Source organism: Capricornis sumatraensis, chromosome 17 (genome assembly GCF_032405125.1).
Source record: "Capricornis sumatraensis isolate serow.1 chromosome 17, serow.2, whole genome shotgun sequence".
Taxonomy (NCBI): Eukaryota; Metazoa; Chordata; class Mammalia; order Artiodactyla; family Bovidae; genus Capricornis; species Capricornis sumatraensis.
In genome coordinates, this window is record NC_091085.1 from 52,921,500 (window position 1) to 52,939,052 (window position 17,553).

The 17,553-nt window shown below is 52.0% G+C and overlaps 1 protein-coding gene across 2 annotated transcripts in view; it reads right to left on the reverse strand.

Annotated features, from left to right (window-relative positions):
• Positions 1-17,553, reverse strand: part of ADGRD1 (adhesion G protein-coupled receptor D1) — a 173,954-nt gene that overhangs the window by 10,333 nt on the left and 146,068 nt on the right. For both annotated transcript variants that reach the window (XM_068990148.1, XM_068990147.1), the window contains 3 exons: positions 17,023-17,176; positions 11,392-11,458; positions 8,990-9,056 (listed from right to left, as the gene is read on the reverse strand). In XM_068990148.1, the coding sequence (XP_068846249.1) occupies positions 8,990-9,056; positions 11,392-11,458; positions 17,023-17,176 (288 nt within the window). The remainder of the gene's footprint in view (positions 1-8,989; positions 9,057-11,391; positions 11,459-17,022; positions 17,177-17,553) is intronic.

Here is a 17,553-nt window from a genome sequence, read left to right on the forward strand (position 1 = left end):
TCCTGCACTGGTAGGTGGATTCTTTACCACTGAACCACCTGAGAAGCCCCATTAGCCTTTATAGCAAATACAAACAGATGCTGTCAGTGGGACCCCTGTCTTCAGTGACCACCTCCACACCTGGCAGCTTGGCTCCAGATAGTCAGGCCCCCTCATTCACTGCCATTCTCTCACCTATAAAGTGAGGTTAAAGGTGGACATCTCCCAAGGTCAGGGAAGACGGAAAAAGCTGGCAAACACGAATATCCAGCAACGCCAGTGCCCTCCCCACTCCACACCGGGCAACACCCACAGGAAAGCCACACTCAGCAGATGAGAGAGAGGTGGGCCAGCACGGATGTGAAAAACGTGGGGGTAGCCCATTCAAGTGGGACAGTGACTAGAGAGTGAGGGAACTAACTGGTAGCCGCTTTAAGAATGGGAATTTTAGGGACTTCCCTGGTGGTCCAGTGCTTAAGAATCTACTTTCCAAGGCAGGGGGCATGAGTTTGATCCCTGGTTGGGAACTAAGATCCCATATCACAGGCAACGGAGCAACTAACCTGCTCACCTCAACTAGAGAGAAGCCCACGTGCAGCAACAAAGACCCGATGCAGCCAAAAATAACCATTAAAAACAGAAGAGAATGTGAATTTTAATTCCAGACACTGAGGTTCAGGGAGGTCTGCAAAAAGCCTCTTCTGAGGGCAGGTGGACACTGCACAGTCGTCTCCGGAGGCAACAAGCTGTGTCATGGAGTTGAGACTATCAGCCGGAGTGGCGAATCGAAAGCACAGACCCTGCTTCTCTCACCAAGACTCATGATTTTCGTGATTACACGCTTTTCAGTTTCTATGCCTTTGGTTGATTTCTAGAGTTCTGATACATCTGGGTTTCTCCCCCGTATACTTCCTCCAGTAAATTCCTTGCATTCCGGGGGAAGAATGCTTAGCGTGGTCCTCCATCTGCTATCCAGCAAGTCCTGCCTCTCTCACTTTGGGAATTTACATCCTGGGCTCCTCACACACTGGCCAAAGCTGAAGCCTTGTTTGTAACAAGAAAAGACTGGAAGCAACCTGAATTGTTTCCGACAAGGAGCAGGTAGGGGGACTACCATGGGCAGCCTGCTCCCTGGATGCATTATGGATCAAGGCAGCACTTTCCATGCAGAAAATGCAGACAACAAGGTGAATGTATATTTATATTCAGCTATATCTGCACAGCACTCCTAGGATACACAAGAAGTTAGCACCAGGGGCATCCGTTTGGGGAGGTGGGTGGAAACCAGAGTGCTGAGAGAGAGACATGGGCAGAGACTATTCATATATATTATTAAGCTTTGCTTTCAAGATTTTAGCCATGTGTGTTAATGTTCAAAAGTCAAATTACTTAAATTATGAAAGGGGACTAACATAAATCCCTTTTCCTGTGACTGTCTCAGTGATGTCCTTGGTCTCAGGAGGAAAACAGGCTTAACCATGAAGTGTCCCAATAATTTGGGGGAGAGGATGGAGAAACCACAAAGCCCAGAACCTGGGAGAGGGACGCCAGGGTTGGAGCCTGAACACCCCATGTGGCCCCAGAGGTCACAACACAACCACCCCCTCCCTCTGTTGGCTTGGAGGCTGAACTGGGACCCTGCCCCAGACTTCTCAGGTGTGAAGCTAGACGATTCAGGCTACGGTTCACAGATTCCGTGATGTGGTCGCTAAATGGATGATCAGATTACTGCAAATCATTTCACAGACATAGAAATGCTACAAGTGACTGATCTAATTTCAGATCTTGTGTTATTTCCTGGTCTCTGTATTTAAGACCCGGAAGGAAGTGTTTCAGTAATGGTTAAGCTGCCACATGATTAGCTGTTATAATTCATCATCATGCCCATCTCTCCAAAGCTTCTGCTGGGGTTTATTTATTTCCCCCCTCTCTCTTTCAGCATGGGCCTGTCTGATTTCATCTGGCGTGCATGCTTCCTCTGAGTTGGTAAGACAGTCACGTCCGCCACGGCAATACGAGAGAAGGCACGGAGAACCTGTGATCCCGCATCAACGCACAGTTAAGTGGGAGACGGTGGCTGTGGGCGAAACAAATCTTTGTATTTTCATGAAAATACAAAGCAGAAGTGGACCCGGTTCCCCACTGCATTTCACTCGCCCTGGCTTGTGCCTGGCTGCAAACTGGGAAAGGCCCTGCAGGAAGGCGTCTATAATGTAAATATCATGTATCTCATCAACTGAGTGTCTCTGCATTAGAACAGCCAACAAGCTACTGATGACAGAACGTCAAACCAATAATTCACAAGCTGCATTTCAGCAGAAAAAAAGGCGGGGGGAGGATATACACTCAAGACCATGGGGACCTCTGCTGGGAGGAGGGAACGATGTGGCAGGGCTTCTGGGGTTCAGACCATGCTGTTTCTTGACCTGACTCCTGGCTACTCAGGTATTCATGACAAATCACTGGGATGTGGCCACGATTTCCTAATGAAAGTACAGAGACACATATAGACACGGTAAATGCTGCAGTTTGTGTCTGTACTTGTTTCTATGTCCCTATAGGCATGTATGACTCTGTATTTATATGCCTGTAACTGTAATTGTACCCATTTCTGCATCTGTATTAGGAATTGGTAACTGTATCCATGGGGCTTCCCTGGTGGCTCAGTGGTATAGAATCCGCCTGCCAGTGCAGGAGATGAGGGTTCAATCCCTGGGTTGGGAAGATCCCTTGGAGAAGGAAATGGCAACTCACTCCAGTATTCTTGCCTGGAAATCCAATGGACAGAGAAGCCTGGCGGGCTAGAGTCCACAGGGTCACAAAGAGTTGGATATGACTTAGTGACTAAACAACAACTATATCTGTATCTATGTATCTTCACGCACTTGTATTTGTAGAGTCACACAACCGCTCTGGCTTCTTCCGAGGTGAGAAGTGGTTGTTGTTCAGTTGCTCAGTTGTGTCCAACTCTTTTCAACCCCATGGGCTGCAGCACACCAGGCTTCCCTGTCCTTTTCCTGGAGTTTCCTCAAACTCATGTCCATTGAGTCAGTGATGCCATCCAAGCATCTCATCCTCTATCACCCTCTTCTCCTGCCCTCAATCTTTCCCAGCATCAGGGTCTTTTCCAATGAGTCAGTTCTTCACATCAGGTGCCCAAAGTACTAGAACTTCAGCTTCAGCATCAGTCCTTCTAATGAATATTCAGTGTTGATTTCTTTTAGGATTGACTGGTTTGATCTGCAATCCAGGGGACTCTCAAGAGTCTTCTTCAGCACCACAGTTTGAAGGCATTTATTCTTTGGCACTCAGCCTTCTTTATGGTCCAACTCTCACATCCATACATGACTACTGGAAAAACCACAGCTTTGACTATACAAAACTTTGTCAGCAAAGTGATGTCTGCTTTTTAATACATGGTCTAGGTTTGTCATAGCTTTTCTTCCAAGGAGCAAGCGTCTTTTAATTCCATGGCTACAGTCACTGTCCACAGTGATTTTTGGAGCCCAAGAAGTTATTATCTGCCACTGTTTCCACTTTTTCCCCATCTATTTGCCATGAAGTGATGGGACCAGATGCCATGACCTTCGTTTTTTGAATGTTGAGTTTTAAGCCAGCTTTTTCACTCTCTTCTTTCACTTTCATCAAGAGGCTTTTTAGTTCTTCTTCACTTTCTGCCATAAGGATGGTATCATCTATATATATGAGGTTATTGATTCCAGCTTGTGCCTCATGCAGCCTGACATTTCACCTAATGTCCTCTGCATATAAGTAAAATAAGCAGGGTGACAATATGGAACCTTGACGTACTCCTTTCCCAGTTTCGAACCAGTCCATTGTTTCATGTGAGAGAAGGACTTTAAAGCTCCAGACTTTTCTCTTCCCTGGCTTGGAGGCTCTCTCCCCAGGGGGGCTGGCATGGAACAAGCCCTTTAGGGGGCTCAGGTTGTGTCCCTGCTTCTGTAAGACCTGCTGGCCCCATAGGTACATCTGCACTCAGGCTCACTGAAGTCACCCAGGGAATGACATCCATGTCCCTTCATAATCAGGTAGGATGGTTTGTGAAGGGACAGTTGGGAGTGGGATCAGTATCTGACAGAGGGGTGAAGGGTGAGCTGTTCCCAGAAGGGGCTTGAATCTGCCCTTCCCAGCCCTTGCCATGGGCCCAGCAGGCATCACTGACAATCTCTGTCCCAGGTTCCTGCCCCTCTAAGACCAACCTCACCAGGACACACAGAAACCACATGCCCCAACATGAACCTGCACCTTGCCAAAGTGTTTTAGTTTAAAATTGCTGGGTGTTTTTTATATGCATGGGATATGCAAGCAGGTAGCCCCCAGACACGAATCCCTCTGGAGGGAACCCTATCTCATTGCATCCGTCATGTGAACCTGCACCCAGACAGAGCTGTGCACACTGTACACAATGGGGCCAGGCCCTACCTGTGATCCTGAAAACTGCTGTCTTCAGGGGGCCCCTGGGAACAATGGGGAACAACTCAACACGCACAACCCAGGGTCCTCAGAGGAGACAAGGAACATGAGACACACCCAACCCCAGCCAGCGTGAGCCCTAAGGGTGAGAGAGGCTGGGTCTCTGGACCCCTCCACTGCGTCCCCCAGCCCAGGGTCTGCATGATTTTTCTCTCAAGGTCCAAGTAGCAAATACTTTTGGCTTTCTAGGCCTCACAGTCTCTACTGAAACAACTCAATTCAATGGCTGCAGCGTGACAGCTGCTGCAGACGACTTGTAAGCAATCACCTGTGCTGCTGCACAGGATTTACCACGTGGGCCACAGCCCGCTGACCCTGCACTCGATTGTGAAGTCGCTGAGCAGTTCTAGGCCTACACCTCCCTCCTCATCACCCAGGGCTCCCTGACTTCCCCTGGCCCTCTTCAGACCTCAAGCTGGCTCCACGGTGGAATCCCCTGGAGCTCTGAAAGGTCCTGGAGCCCACATCCAGTAAATCTAGAACCTCTAAGGTGGGAACGGCTCCCAAGCTCCCCAGTAATTCCCTTACTAACAAGTTTGAGAACTGCAGTCCTCAGGTGTTGATGGCTGATGTCGAGGAGTGGGGCTGGGGTGGGGCTGGAGGTAACGCCCCCCCAGGAAGGACAGTGGGGCTCCAGTGATCCTGGAGGACTCAAGGTGTGGGGACACTGCTGCAGCCAGACCCCACGCTGCATGGGTGGGGAGTAAGGATCCAGGCAGGGCAGCCTTGGATCCCCCGCTGTCACTGACTGAAGTCAGATGAAACACTCAGATCACCCAGGGAGCCCAGGAGGGGCGATGCTGCTGAGCCCTCCAGACCTAGTGGGTTAGGTCAGCACACAGACAGAACAGGGACAGGGGACTTACACATTCAACTACTTCCCTTCCACCCCCGCCCACCATCCATGCTCTGACCAGGAGGGTTTAATTGTCGGGGGGACTGGAGTCAATCTGAGCCTGTGTCTCCATTTGGGTGACACAGTGAAGGGTGTTCCCTGACCCCAGGAGCAGGAGGTGAGAGTGCCCACCGGGTTGCTCACGGGGGCCTCTGTCATCCTGTGAAAGGCCCGGTGTAACATGACTGTAGGCAGTCTTCACACAGCCCTGGGCCAGGGGACAGCCTGGACTGAAAGCTCAGGGACACGTCACCACAGTAACGTGCCACCTCCCCCAGCTGAAAGCAATTAACTGAAGAACCCGGGTCTGTGCTCGGAGCTCAGAGTTCACGCAGAGGATGGACACCTGAGCTGACCGTCCCACCCCTTCCTCCACCTGGCGGCCCTTCCTGGAAGGAGCCCTCCTTCACAGAGCAGGTGTGCGTCGCCCTGGCCTTGCAGAGACAGCTGTGCCCCCTTCCCTCATGGTGGTGACCCAGCTACGTGATTCTGACCACCCGTGACAGACAAAGAAAACACCCAAGCACCACAAGGGAGCCAGCAGTCAGAGATAGGGGGCCTTAGACATTGGCTCCTGTGAGAGAGAGGAGCTGAAGGCAGAGGGACAGTGTTGGGCCCCAGGGAGTCTGTGGCCAAGGCTGCACTGGCGCTGCAGACAGGAGTGTGGCCTATAGGGGACGGAGCAGCCCCTGCCACCCACTGTCCTGCTTGAGGGAGTTAGGGGTGCACTCCTGGGCCCCCCTCTTCTGAGTCTCATCCACATCCATACAGGTCACCCCTCCACCCCGGGCAGAAGAGGCACAGTGTCAGGAGGAGCACTTGGTTGATGCCCACCCCTCCCACCAGGGCTCCACGTGGATCCTACAGAGAGCCCAGGGGCCCTGAAGCCCCACAGAGCTGGGAGTGCAGCCCCGCCTCACCTCTGGCACAGACGCTTGAGCGCTGGGACCACTTGGGATCCAGGAGGCTTGCAGCACCCCGCCCCCACTCCCCATCTCCTGCTTGGACCTGTGGACACCCCAGAGCCCACATCACCTGGAAGGAGATGGGCACGGAGGGCAGCGAGTCAGTGCAGCCAGAACGAGGGGATCGTGTTCCGGGCTGGCACCACCCACCCTCCCTCGGGTCCCAAACAGACAAGGACACCACAATGAGGTCCCCTCTCTGCCCTTCAGGAAATCCTTTACCAAGAAGATGCTGCTGCACCTCGTGTGGCATGAGGATGCCTGAGTGGAATTTTAATTAAGAAGCAGGAAGCCACATCTTCAGGCATCTTCCCTTGGACACATATCTAATTAACCACCAGGGCCCACGGCTTCAGTCAGTGCCAGTGAATGTGCAACAAAGTCAAAAAGATTTCAAATCAACAGCTGGGAAAGAGAGCAGGGGGTGAGAGAAAGGAGGGCTGGCTTCACAATATTTAGGAAATATCCCTGTGGGGGAGGGGAGCAGGGTGGTGGCTTCAGTGCCGTCCACAGACCCTCTCTAAGTCCATCCTCTCACCGCCATCACTGGTGACATGGGAAGTTGGGTTTGTCATTAGGATTGGGAGGTGATGAATGAGGACACCAAAGGCACAAGTGTCTCCAGCTGGAGTCCCTTCCCATGCCTTCAGTATTAGGGTCACCCAAGCGTGCTTCAAAGACAGCACCCTTTGGAGAGGTAATAAACACAGCCTGGATCCCACCCTGGAGGTGTGTGGAGAGCATCCTCTGGCGCCCCAGCCCTCCAGAGTGTGAGTGTGTTTTGTGGATGCTCAGGGTGGGCGGGAGGGATGTGGGGGAGGTTCCCCGGTATCAGACCCCAACACCTGAGGGGAGAGATGTTCAGACTGGGACAGCATGGGGATGCCTCACCCCTGACCAGACCCCAGATACTGAGCAGGGTGCAAGGACGCTGTTCCCCTCTCCCCCAAAACCCCTCTCCACAGGGCTTCCTGAGAACCCCCACCTCCAGACCCTGGAGTTCGGTGGGGGGGGGGGGTGACCCCTGGGCATTCATGTGGTTCAGGCCCGAACAATCATCTGTCTCCATCTCAGCCTCCGTTATTGGCTCTGGGACAGGCACCTGATCCACAGGAGCCAATCAGAATCTGCCCTGGGACTTCTGCTGGGACAGCTGGAAGCAGTGCCTCCCTCCCCACCCTGAGCTGCAGAGCTGGAGGATATTTCAGGGTGCCAGTTCCATCACGTCCTCGCCAGGAAAGCCTGCCTAATCCAGATGGAGCCAGCAAGGAGGCAGCAGGGCCATGAGGTGAGTAGGAGATACCAGCTGACAGCACTGAGTGCCCAGAACCAGCCAAATCTGATTCCCCTGTGCTTCCCAGGACTGAGCCTTTTCTGCTCAAAAGAGCTCAAGCTGGTTTAGTAGCACCTGGGGAGAAGGAAGAGGAGAGATACCAAGAGGAAGAAGGGGAGGAGAGGAGGAGCAGGCCTAAAGCAATACAGCTGCAATCACCGGCCAGGCGTTTATCATTCAATCTGCTCCTCTATAAAACAGAAATCACCATCTCTTGAAGCAACTATTTTAAGGCCAAGGAAAAGAGACATTTAATGTAAAAACATCTTTTAAAAAAGATCTCTATAAATTTGAGCCTTTATCATTAACGTTAAATTACTTCACCGGAAACCAAGAATAAGGACCCAGGGTTAGAACTGTGACCTACGCCTAGTCAATCAGAGCATTTCAGAACTTTGGCCAATCAGAGCATTTCATTCCTCTGGGAGGGCTGACCAATCAGGACAGTCTGTTCCTCTGGCCAATCAGAACATTCTGCTTCCACTGGCCTCAGTGAAGGCTGGCCAATCAGAGCATTTTGCTCCTCTGACCTCAGTGAGGGGGTCCATGGCAGGCAGAGTTCCAAGTCAAGCCCATTAGAAATGATGAGAATCGATCCTAGGATTTTGTGGGACATGTCAGCAGAACAATAACAAGAAGAGCAAAGGAGGTTTTTTTTTTTCCCCCCAAGACGGATAAGGGAATTTTGTATGGTCCGCATCTGGGGCAGCCTAAAAAATGGAGCCAACTTATAGGAAAACAGAGCTGAGATGTGAGAAGCCAGAAACCCGTGGAGATGGCCACGTCTGAACCTTGAACCCAGCAGCCACAGCAAGCATTCCTGACTATGAGTTTATAAATCCCGATTTCTGTCAACCTTTCTGAGTAGGTCCTTCATAATCCCAGGAGTTCTGTTACCTGTGGTTCCCAGGGAGCCTTGACTAAAGCTTCCTAACGCAGCCTTGGACCCTGCGTCTCCTCAACCATGGAGATGTGCATGTGAGGAAATTAAGAAAGAACAGTGAGAAGGAAAAGAACCAGCTGGGTCTGCACTGCCCCTCCTGGGTGCACACCCATACCGGTTGCTTTAGCGGGAAAAGCACCAAGGGCCTTAATCCAGTCTGCATTAAATCTGAAAACATGGCCAACCTTGCCAAGTATTTCTTGGGGTAATGAGGCTCTGGGTCACAGGCCACAAGAAGGGGCTGTAAGAGGACTGATGCAGCCACAGCGTCAGACGTTACTCCCAGGGACCCCAGCCCCATCTCCACACAGCCCAGCGCTCCCTCTACTCCGCCACCCCCAGCCCCGCCCAGCTCCGTGCCCACAGGACAGAGAACATACCACGATGATGAACAGGGCAGGGGCCACGAAGGCCCAGATGGCGCCATTCCCGAGTGATAGCCAGCAACTGCGGAGGGAGACAGAAGGTTACTTCAGTGCCTCACCCCACCCACTCCAGCGCAGGGGCCCTGCATCCAGAACAGGACAGGGACAATGTGGGCATGGTGACAATAATGCCGTTAATCCCAACAGACGTGCCCGTATCCTGCTCACAATTTCAAGAGCATTCCACTCTTGGGAAGAATGTTCTGGGTCTGCAGACTGGTTCAGGGTAAAAAAGGCTTTTACAGGTCACCTAGTTAGTGAAAAACTTCACCATCTCTGAAGAGTCTAGCCAAAATCCAACAGAGGCTTTAATTTTATTATAATAAATGAATAGGCTTTTGTCTATTGGAGGAGTGAGGAGGCATCACGTGACACAGGACTAACCATCTTCATCGGCTCATCAGGTATCTGTCAGTTCCCCTCCTGGCAGTGCCCACTCAGCTGAGAGGAATGGTTCCCCAGTGGATCCCAGCCACGGCTCTGACTTCCAGAGAAGCTTTGTCTGGGATGTAGGGTCCAGTTATAAGGTTGTGAAATTCCTCCTGGATTCCAAGATGTGATTCCAGGGACTCAGACAGGACCACCAGCCATTCTACCGCCTCATTTCTCTCCAAAGCCTCAGAAGTGCCAAGAGCCTGGGTGTCCCTTAGACACATCCCTCCCTGGATCTGGGTGCAGCCCCAGGGGCCTGGCACACCCACTGGGATCTGGTCAGGCCCACGACACATCCTCACTGACTCAGGACGTGAATGTCACCTGGTCACTCACTCACACCTACTCAAGGAGCCTGGCCTCTGCCCCCAGCTCTGCAAACCCAGAGACATATCATGCCCCGTAACTCCATAGAGGCCCCCGAGGCAGGCGCTGTGATGATGCTCGCCCTGCGGAGGAGGAGCCTGAGGCCCCGGGAGGTTAGGGGACCCAAGTCCATGCTCCTGCACCTGCCTTTCTGGTCCCAGTCCTCCCCTCCGAGACCTCCTGGATCAGGAGACATGAAGTGCCCCAGACACGTGACAGTGCCTGTAAGAGGCTTGTTCCTGTCTGGAACCCAGACCCTGGAAAGAAGAGCCTCCTGTCTGAGGATGCGGCATCTCCCGTGGAAACACACGGCGAGTACAGTGGTCCCTCTGCAGAGGGGCAGCTCCAACCCAGGCTCCCTGAGAGGGTGATGACTCTGCAGGAGGAAGCCCGGGCTTTCTACCATCGTCATGCAGAGTGTTAAGTGGACGAGCATCCTCAGATCCCCCGTCCCCACCAGACACTCAGTGACCCTCCGGACATTTGCCAAGGCTGCCTCGCTCTCAGGCACGTGAGTGGGTGAGAGGCTTATATCAGACTCAGACCCTGGAGCTGAGCCACACGCTGTGGGCGGCCAGCATCTGCACTCCCAGATGGAAAGAAACCGAACAAATGCCAACGAGATGTGGTTGAGATGAAGTTTCTTCTTTTAATTTGTGCCTTGACTTCGGATACCATGCAGGCTTGCAAGGAATGGGCCAGAACAGTGGTTGTTTAATCATTCTTCTTTTAGTATGCACTCAGACAGCACTTTCTTTAAAAGCCTCATCTCCAGGAAATTGTTGCCCTAAAGTGGAATAAGCCAGATTCCTCCCAGTTTAGTGACTCAGTTGAGAAATTATCTCAGGCTGAAGCTATGACCAAGTTTAACTCCCGCTCTCTTCTTAAACTCTCTCCATGGTGTTTTCTCTCAGTGGCTTGAGGGGGCAGCCTCCTAAAGATGGTTGAGCTAAAGCCTTTTTCTCTTTGGGAGGAAAGGAAATCAACTTTCTAGAACCTGAACACCTGGCCTGGCTGCACAGCACCAACCCAGCCTCTTCTTGATTCAACTCTGGACCCACCAGCTGCAGTTTCAAAATAGTGGCATGAGGTCTAGAACATACAGGGTCCCATCTGCTGCCACCCCCACGAGGAGAACCTTGGGGCCCACTGCTGGCGTGCACCGGTCTACACACGCACAGTCTTATGTTCACTCGGCTGTAACTGAATGAGACTTCTTATGAACTAGGCACTTGCTGACCAACCAAGGGAAGGACTCAACACAAAACTGGGCTCCATAGGTGACCAGACAGCATGTCTAGGAAAACTGCATGGATGGAAAGTTCCCATTAGAAACCTGTACCAGCCCCCCAGTCCTGGAGGCACTAGGATCCCCTCATTGCTAGTTTCAAGGTGGGAGAAAGCCCCAAACACTTCTTTTTTTTAAAACTGTCAGGGCTGGAAGATGCCAGCCTTGGACAGACCCCTCCCCCAGAAGAATACAGGAGGACAACGAGCCGGGGCCATGGGGACCCTCCCCACGGGAGTCCTGCCAACACAGGAATCACCGTTTTACTTACTTCTTACTTGTTCCATAACTGTCCATGGCAAAGACTATTGAAATGATACAGATCAGAAGAGGAAAACCTGCAGAAAATGAGAGCAGAGAACCATATTAGCGCCAGTCTCTTTTGATGCATTTATTCATTTTATACCTGATGGATACAAAAAACTGTGCTGAGTGCTGAGGGCACAGAACAGCCTCTAGGCTCCAAGGACTTAAGAGTCTAAACAAAGAGATAACACACGGGTGCATTTTAGGGCAGATCCATTATGAATCTATTTTATATCTGAAAACAATCACTTCTGGCTGCTCAGAAAGCAGCCGTGCATCCTCTGGGCCTCTTAACTGATCAGTGCTCTGAACACAGGGTCTCCCTCTGCTCCCCTGCAAGGAAGGGACGGTGCGGGGGGGGGGGGTGCGGAGACAGCAAAGGGTCCCTTCCACCCACTGACCCTCCCCTCCAGAAGAAAGGGCTCCCGACCAGGAAATTGCACTTGGCAGATTCTGACGGGAAAAGGGTCGGGGGAATACAACAAGTGGCTCTCTGTCGCCTGCCCCTGAGCTGAGTCTGTCCCGCCCATGGGAGACCTGCTCCAGGACCCAGAGGGAAGCCTGCTCCTCTCCCCCGCCCACCCCCACTCACTCCAGGCCTGGGCACCTCAAGGGCACCACAGCCCTCCTGGGATGTCTGGTGGCTCGGTCAGCAGAGAGCACGCCTGCCCTTCTGAGGATCAATTTTAAATGATGTTGAAAAGGAGTTTCTGGAAAATCATCCCATCTCTGAAATACTTTGTCTTGATGTCAAAATAGTCTGCATCACAGGACATCTGCCCAAGACAGTCGCGGGGCTCTCACAGAAGAGCAGCCTCTGGGGAGAGGTGCTGGGGCCAGGAGGAGGTGTGCCTCTCACCGCTGACCCGCTACCACACTGGGTTCCCTACCCACGTGCATGACCTCATAGGAGCCAGAGCCTTTCCGGGTGTTGGATCCGCTGGCTGCAGGCCTCCTGCCTCGATGGACCCAGAGTCACAGGAGACAAGCAGGGACCTGGGACCAGGCCCCCACCCTGCTGCCCACTCACTGAGGGCCTCAGTTTCCTCAGATGTCACAGGGGGCCCCCACTGCCTGTCTCACTTGGGGAAGCCCAAGCCTCGGGCTGCCGGAGAATTGGGTGCTGCAGGAGCACTGGGCCCCCAGAACAGCCTGGCAGGTGCACACGGGGCTCTGCAGGGTCCCCAGGGCCCCGTTCGGGTGGGTTCTGAAAGATGCAGGAAGAACTGGAGGTGCCAGAGAGGATGGATTTTCAAACTCAGTGGCTGAGCTTCACTTGGAGCCGCCACACCTCTCTCCGCTGATCCTGGCTGTGGCGGGGGCCCAAGTCAGAGGCTGTCATCTCTTTACTGCCCAGAGTTAAATGGAAGAGTCAAAGCTTCTTTTTCTGCCTTCACAACTGTGGTGTGATGTGTTTCTCCCACGATCCCCAAAGCTACACTGACAGTCCTTGGTCACAGCTTCCCCTGCACCATCCTCTGTGTCCTGCAGAGGACAGGCCACGGAAAGGTGACCAGAAGGGTCTGAGAAGAGGGCAAACTCCACTCTCTGCTTTCTCTGAAACATGCTGCAGGAGCCACGGGGATCGGGTGAGCGTGTTAAGAAGGAAAATTCACAGGCAGCAGGAAGAGGAGCGTGGGATCAGGATGCAGACATCAGCCAGTAGGAAGAGCCTGGGCTTTGGAGCCAAATGACACGTGGCTCTAGCCCCAGGGCCACCCTGGACCAGCTGCGCAGCCTCAAGGGCTCGGCTGAACCTCTCTGGGTCGCCAGGTTCTCACTCTGTAAATGGAGGTGACATCAGGCTACTGCGAGGACCACACGAGCTGAGGCGTGGACGTGATCCAGGAGGCACTGATGTACAAAGCCTATCTCTGTACAGTAACCTCCACTATTACTAACAAACTCAGATGTCTTTTCCACTGTTGCTATCATCTGAAATTCACACCTCAATAACCCATGCAGACACGTGACCTGCTTCCGCAAACAACTTGAAGTCCCTCTGGCCCTGTCCAAGGATGCTGACCATATGGAGCTCAAGAAGTGCTCTCTGTAGGCCTCCCTGGTGGCTCAGTGGTAGAGAACCCACATGCCAATGCAGGAGACATGGGTTCAATCCCTGGTCCGGGAAGAGCCCACATGCCGTGGCACAACTAAGCCCGTCCACCACAACTACTGAGCCTGTGCTCTGGAGCTTGGGAGGCACGACTGCTGAGCCTATATGCCCTGGAGCCCGTGCTCTGAAACAGAAGACGCTGCAGCAATGAGAAGCCCATGCATCGGAACTAGAGAGTAGTCCCCACTCTCTGCAACTAGAGAAAAGCCCACGCAGCAGAAAAGATCCAGAACAGCCAAAACTAAGTAAATAAATAAATCTTTTAAAGAAAGCAGTGTTCTTTTTGGAATGTGGTGACCTTTCAGAGGAACCACACTGGCTGTTGCCTCTTAAGACCCAGGGAAGTGGGGAGGGGTGGTGTAAGGAGTGACCATAAGGAGCATTGCTATGAAATATTAACCTGGACACACGGAGCAACGCATGGAGAGGATGGATAATATGAAATCCAACAGAGGGGCAGGGATGTCTCAGCAGAAAGGGGCAGAGAGCTAACAATGCCAGGAGACAAGTGGTCCACCCTCTGGTAGAAGTCACTGAGGCTGGATGCCTTGCTCTGGACACGTAGGAGGTCTGCACTTTCATATCCAAGGCTTTTGGATCATCAACTCCTGGGCAGTGAGTTGTGAACAGAAGGGACACATGCCTCTATCAGTTAAGTGTTTAATCTCCAGGGTGATATCCACCCGGACCATCTTCTCTCTTACAGCACCCAGCTATGGCTCAAGGCAGCAACTTCCCCATCACCCTGAGCTGCTGAGGGACTGCCCTGAGCAGAGCCCCTCTGCGCCCACCAGCCCACTGAGGACACACAGTGTACACAGGAGACAAACATTGCTGTTTTCCACCAATGTTGAAAGCTGCTTGTTATGGCAGCATGACCTAGCCTGTCCTGACTGATACACCTCCCAAGAGCTTGGTACTATGTCACTTCCCTGGAACACCAGAATAATTTCAGAGAAAGGCAGGGTCCAAAATGAACTACGATGAAGTTTCCAACCCTAGGTGAGTGAAAGTGAAAGTGTTAGTCACTCAGCCATGTCCGACTCTTTGCCACCCTATGGACTGTAGCCCACCAGGCTTCTCTGTCCATGGGATTCTCCAGGCAAGAATACTGGAGTGGGTTGCCATGCCCTCCTCCAGGTGGTCTTCCCAACCGAGGGATCGAACCTGGGATCTCTTGCATCGCAGGCAGATTCTTTACCATCTGAATCACCAGGGAAGCCTAGATGAGTGGATGCTCACAAAAGAAATGAAGTCATAACAGAGAAAAATGAAGCAAGCTGCATTTCTTTCGCTTCTGAGTTTACGATCATTTCTCTGACCACTTCGGAATTTGTGGTCAGAGATTCACGTCTGCTGCACCGTCATGTAAACAAACACTCAACTGTTTATCACTCACCTCATCTCCCAGTTCCCAAGTGGACTCCTTGAGGACAGAGATTACATTTCACCCACCTTACAAGTTCAAGCATAGCGCCTGACATATAGAAAAACCTTGCGTAGGTTGTTCATGGGACACCCCCAATTCCAAGTCAGCTAAAACCACAATCCTTGAGTTTCAAAAAATGATACTGTTTGAAGGTCGCTGTAAGAGCAGACTGAAAATCTCTAGGGAAGTGGCCTCTCTCTGGGGGATCCTTCCTATAGTGTGACCTCCCAGGGCCTTGGCTCAGCCTGCAGCTTCCTCCTAGTTAATAACTGCAGGTCGAGAGAATCCAGCCACCTGCAGACTGTCTGTACTCAGGCCCAGAGCTAAGTCTAACCAATGTGAAGGAAGGATGCAGTTCTGAGCCCTGATGAAATCAGTTAAGGGGACGCAGACTGGAGACAGAGGTGGCAGGCCTGCTGGAACCCATCCCAGCCCTCTGTTTGCAGGGAGTCTCTGATGGAGGCTGTGGAGACCTAAGAACACCCACAGGGAAGACACTGGGACCAGAAACCACAGAGTCACAGCCACTGCTTCAAGCAGGAATGGAAACTCAGGGTTTCCAGATCTCCTCATTTTTCAAAAGAACCCCATAATTTTATGTAAACCTTCTCCATTGTTATATATTGGCAAATATTTCATTGTTTTTCCTCTAATATGGCTGGATTGGATTGTGACCCCACCTCTACCCTGAACCAGCGTAGATGGCTCCTGTCACTGCAGAGACAAAGTCCACACTTAATTCATTTCAACCGTCCTTGCTGTGGCTATGGGGTGTGTATGTGTGCACGTGCACGTGTGTGCATGGGCACCTACACACCAATCTAAACTGTATGGCCATTTCCATAAAGAAACTAGTCATCACAGGTGGTTGATCACACATCATCCTGTAAATGCTTACTAAATGCTGCATTTAGTAAGCTTACTAAATGAAGAAGTCAGGCAGGAGCAACCCGCCTCTTTCAGGGAGTCACAGCAGGATGGAAGGAGACAGTTATGCTTGAGTGGGGCCCATGAGTCTCCTCTCTCCCCATTCCGTTAGTCAGCTCAAAGCACAAAATAAAATGTTTGTTTGCTCCCTGCACCACAAGGACTGTGAGAATTAAACCTATTGCAAGAAAACTAGAAAGGAGTAGCAGGTCCCTGATGATGGACTAATGCTTTATAGCAAATGCAAGAATACCAGGTGTCCATTACTCTGGCAGGAAGCAGGGTCTCCTGTGCTCTGCTGCTCCACCTCAAGATGGGCATGGAGGAAGTTCACAAAGGAGTCACGTCGATGGGGAGGTAACTCCCAGGATAAAGGACCATCATGACTGATGAAAGTTAGCTTTTAAAAAAACATAAGCATATAAAGTCTCTGTAAATTTTCCTAAGGGCTTGCTGCAAATTAAGAATTTATTCAAGAAAACCTACTAAAAACAGAGAGGAAAACAGAGAGACTAGGACACCTGGGCTACAATCTGCTCCACTCCAGGCAGGCATGGCTAACAAGACAGACACCCTCCCCCGGGGCCCAATCCAAAGCCACAATATCTCCCTGGGGCAGACTGCCTGCATATCTCATTCTCCCTAGCACCACGGTGCAGAAACTATTCCAAGTAAGAGCAACCAAGAGATCGGAATTCCTTTCCGCCGCCAACCACAACCCACAGTCTACAGAGTCCACCCGCCGTGTGACCGGCTGGGAACACAGGGACCCGACTGCCCTCCCCCCAGGGCACCCATATACTGTGGTATTAGAGGCTACCTCCCCCACCCAGCACCCCACACTAAAGCTGGGTGTCGATCCAAGAGAAGCAGGCCACTGTTCCCGCACTGGCTCAGGAGCATGCCTCTGAGATCTTTTCTAGACAGAAGGGAAGCCAACCATTAGAATAGAACACTCCAAAGCACTCCCCATGGGAACTGACTTTTTTGAAAAAGAGTTGTGGGGAAGTTCAAGACTAAGAGTACCTGGCCTCTTCAAGGTGTTTCACATGAAGATGAAATTGCAACCCACCTCTGCCCCTGGCCCCATCCCATCCCCACCTCCCCACCCCACCCCCACCTACCCCATCCTATCCCATAGTAGTAGCGGTGCTTGCTATCTTCTGATCCGAAGACCTTGATCACCATGCTGTACAGATGCAACCCTTCTACCAGCATCCACGCAAAGGCGCTCAGGAAGAAGTAGTGCAGGAGCATGGCCAGCACCTGGCACGGGGCCTAGGATCAAAGCAATGCATAGAAAATAAGCTCTCTCAGGGTGTGAGCAGTGCGTGTTTGCCGTTGTCTCAACCTCCCTCCACAGATTTTCTGGGGGTGCCTTATGGTCATGTGGCTTCATTTCTTTCTGGAGAGTCATGTTTTGCTTTTCCCGGGGGGAGTGATTTGAGTGGAGCACATGACTCAAGCAGTAGCCAATCAGAACCCTTCCCAGGCACAGTGATTGGTTCATGAGAGGGCAGGGAATTGGCCCGGCCAATCAGCAAAAATATCCCCATCCCTGCCACAGGATTGGTTCAGGGACAGGCATGTGACTGGCCAGGTAGATGGCCTGAGCTCCAGAGTGGGCGGAGCCATCAGCAAGCGGGTTTCCCTCA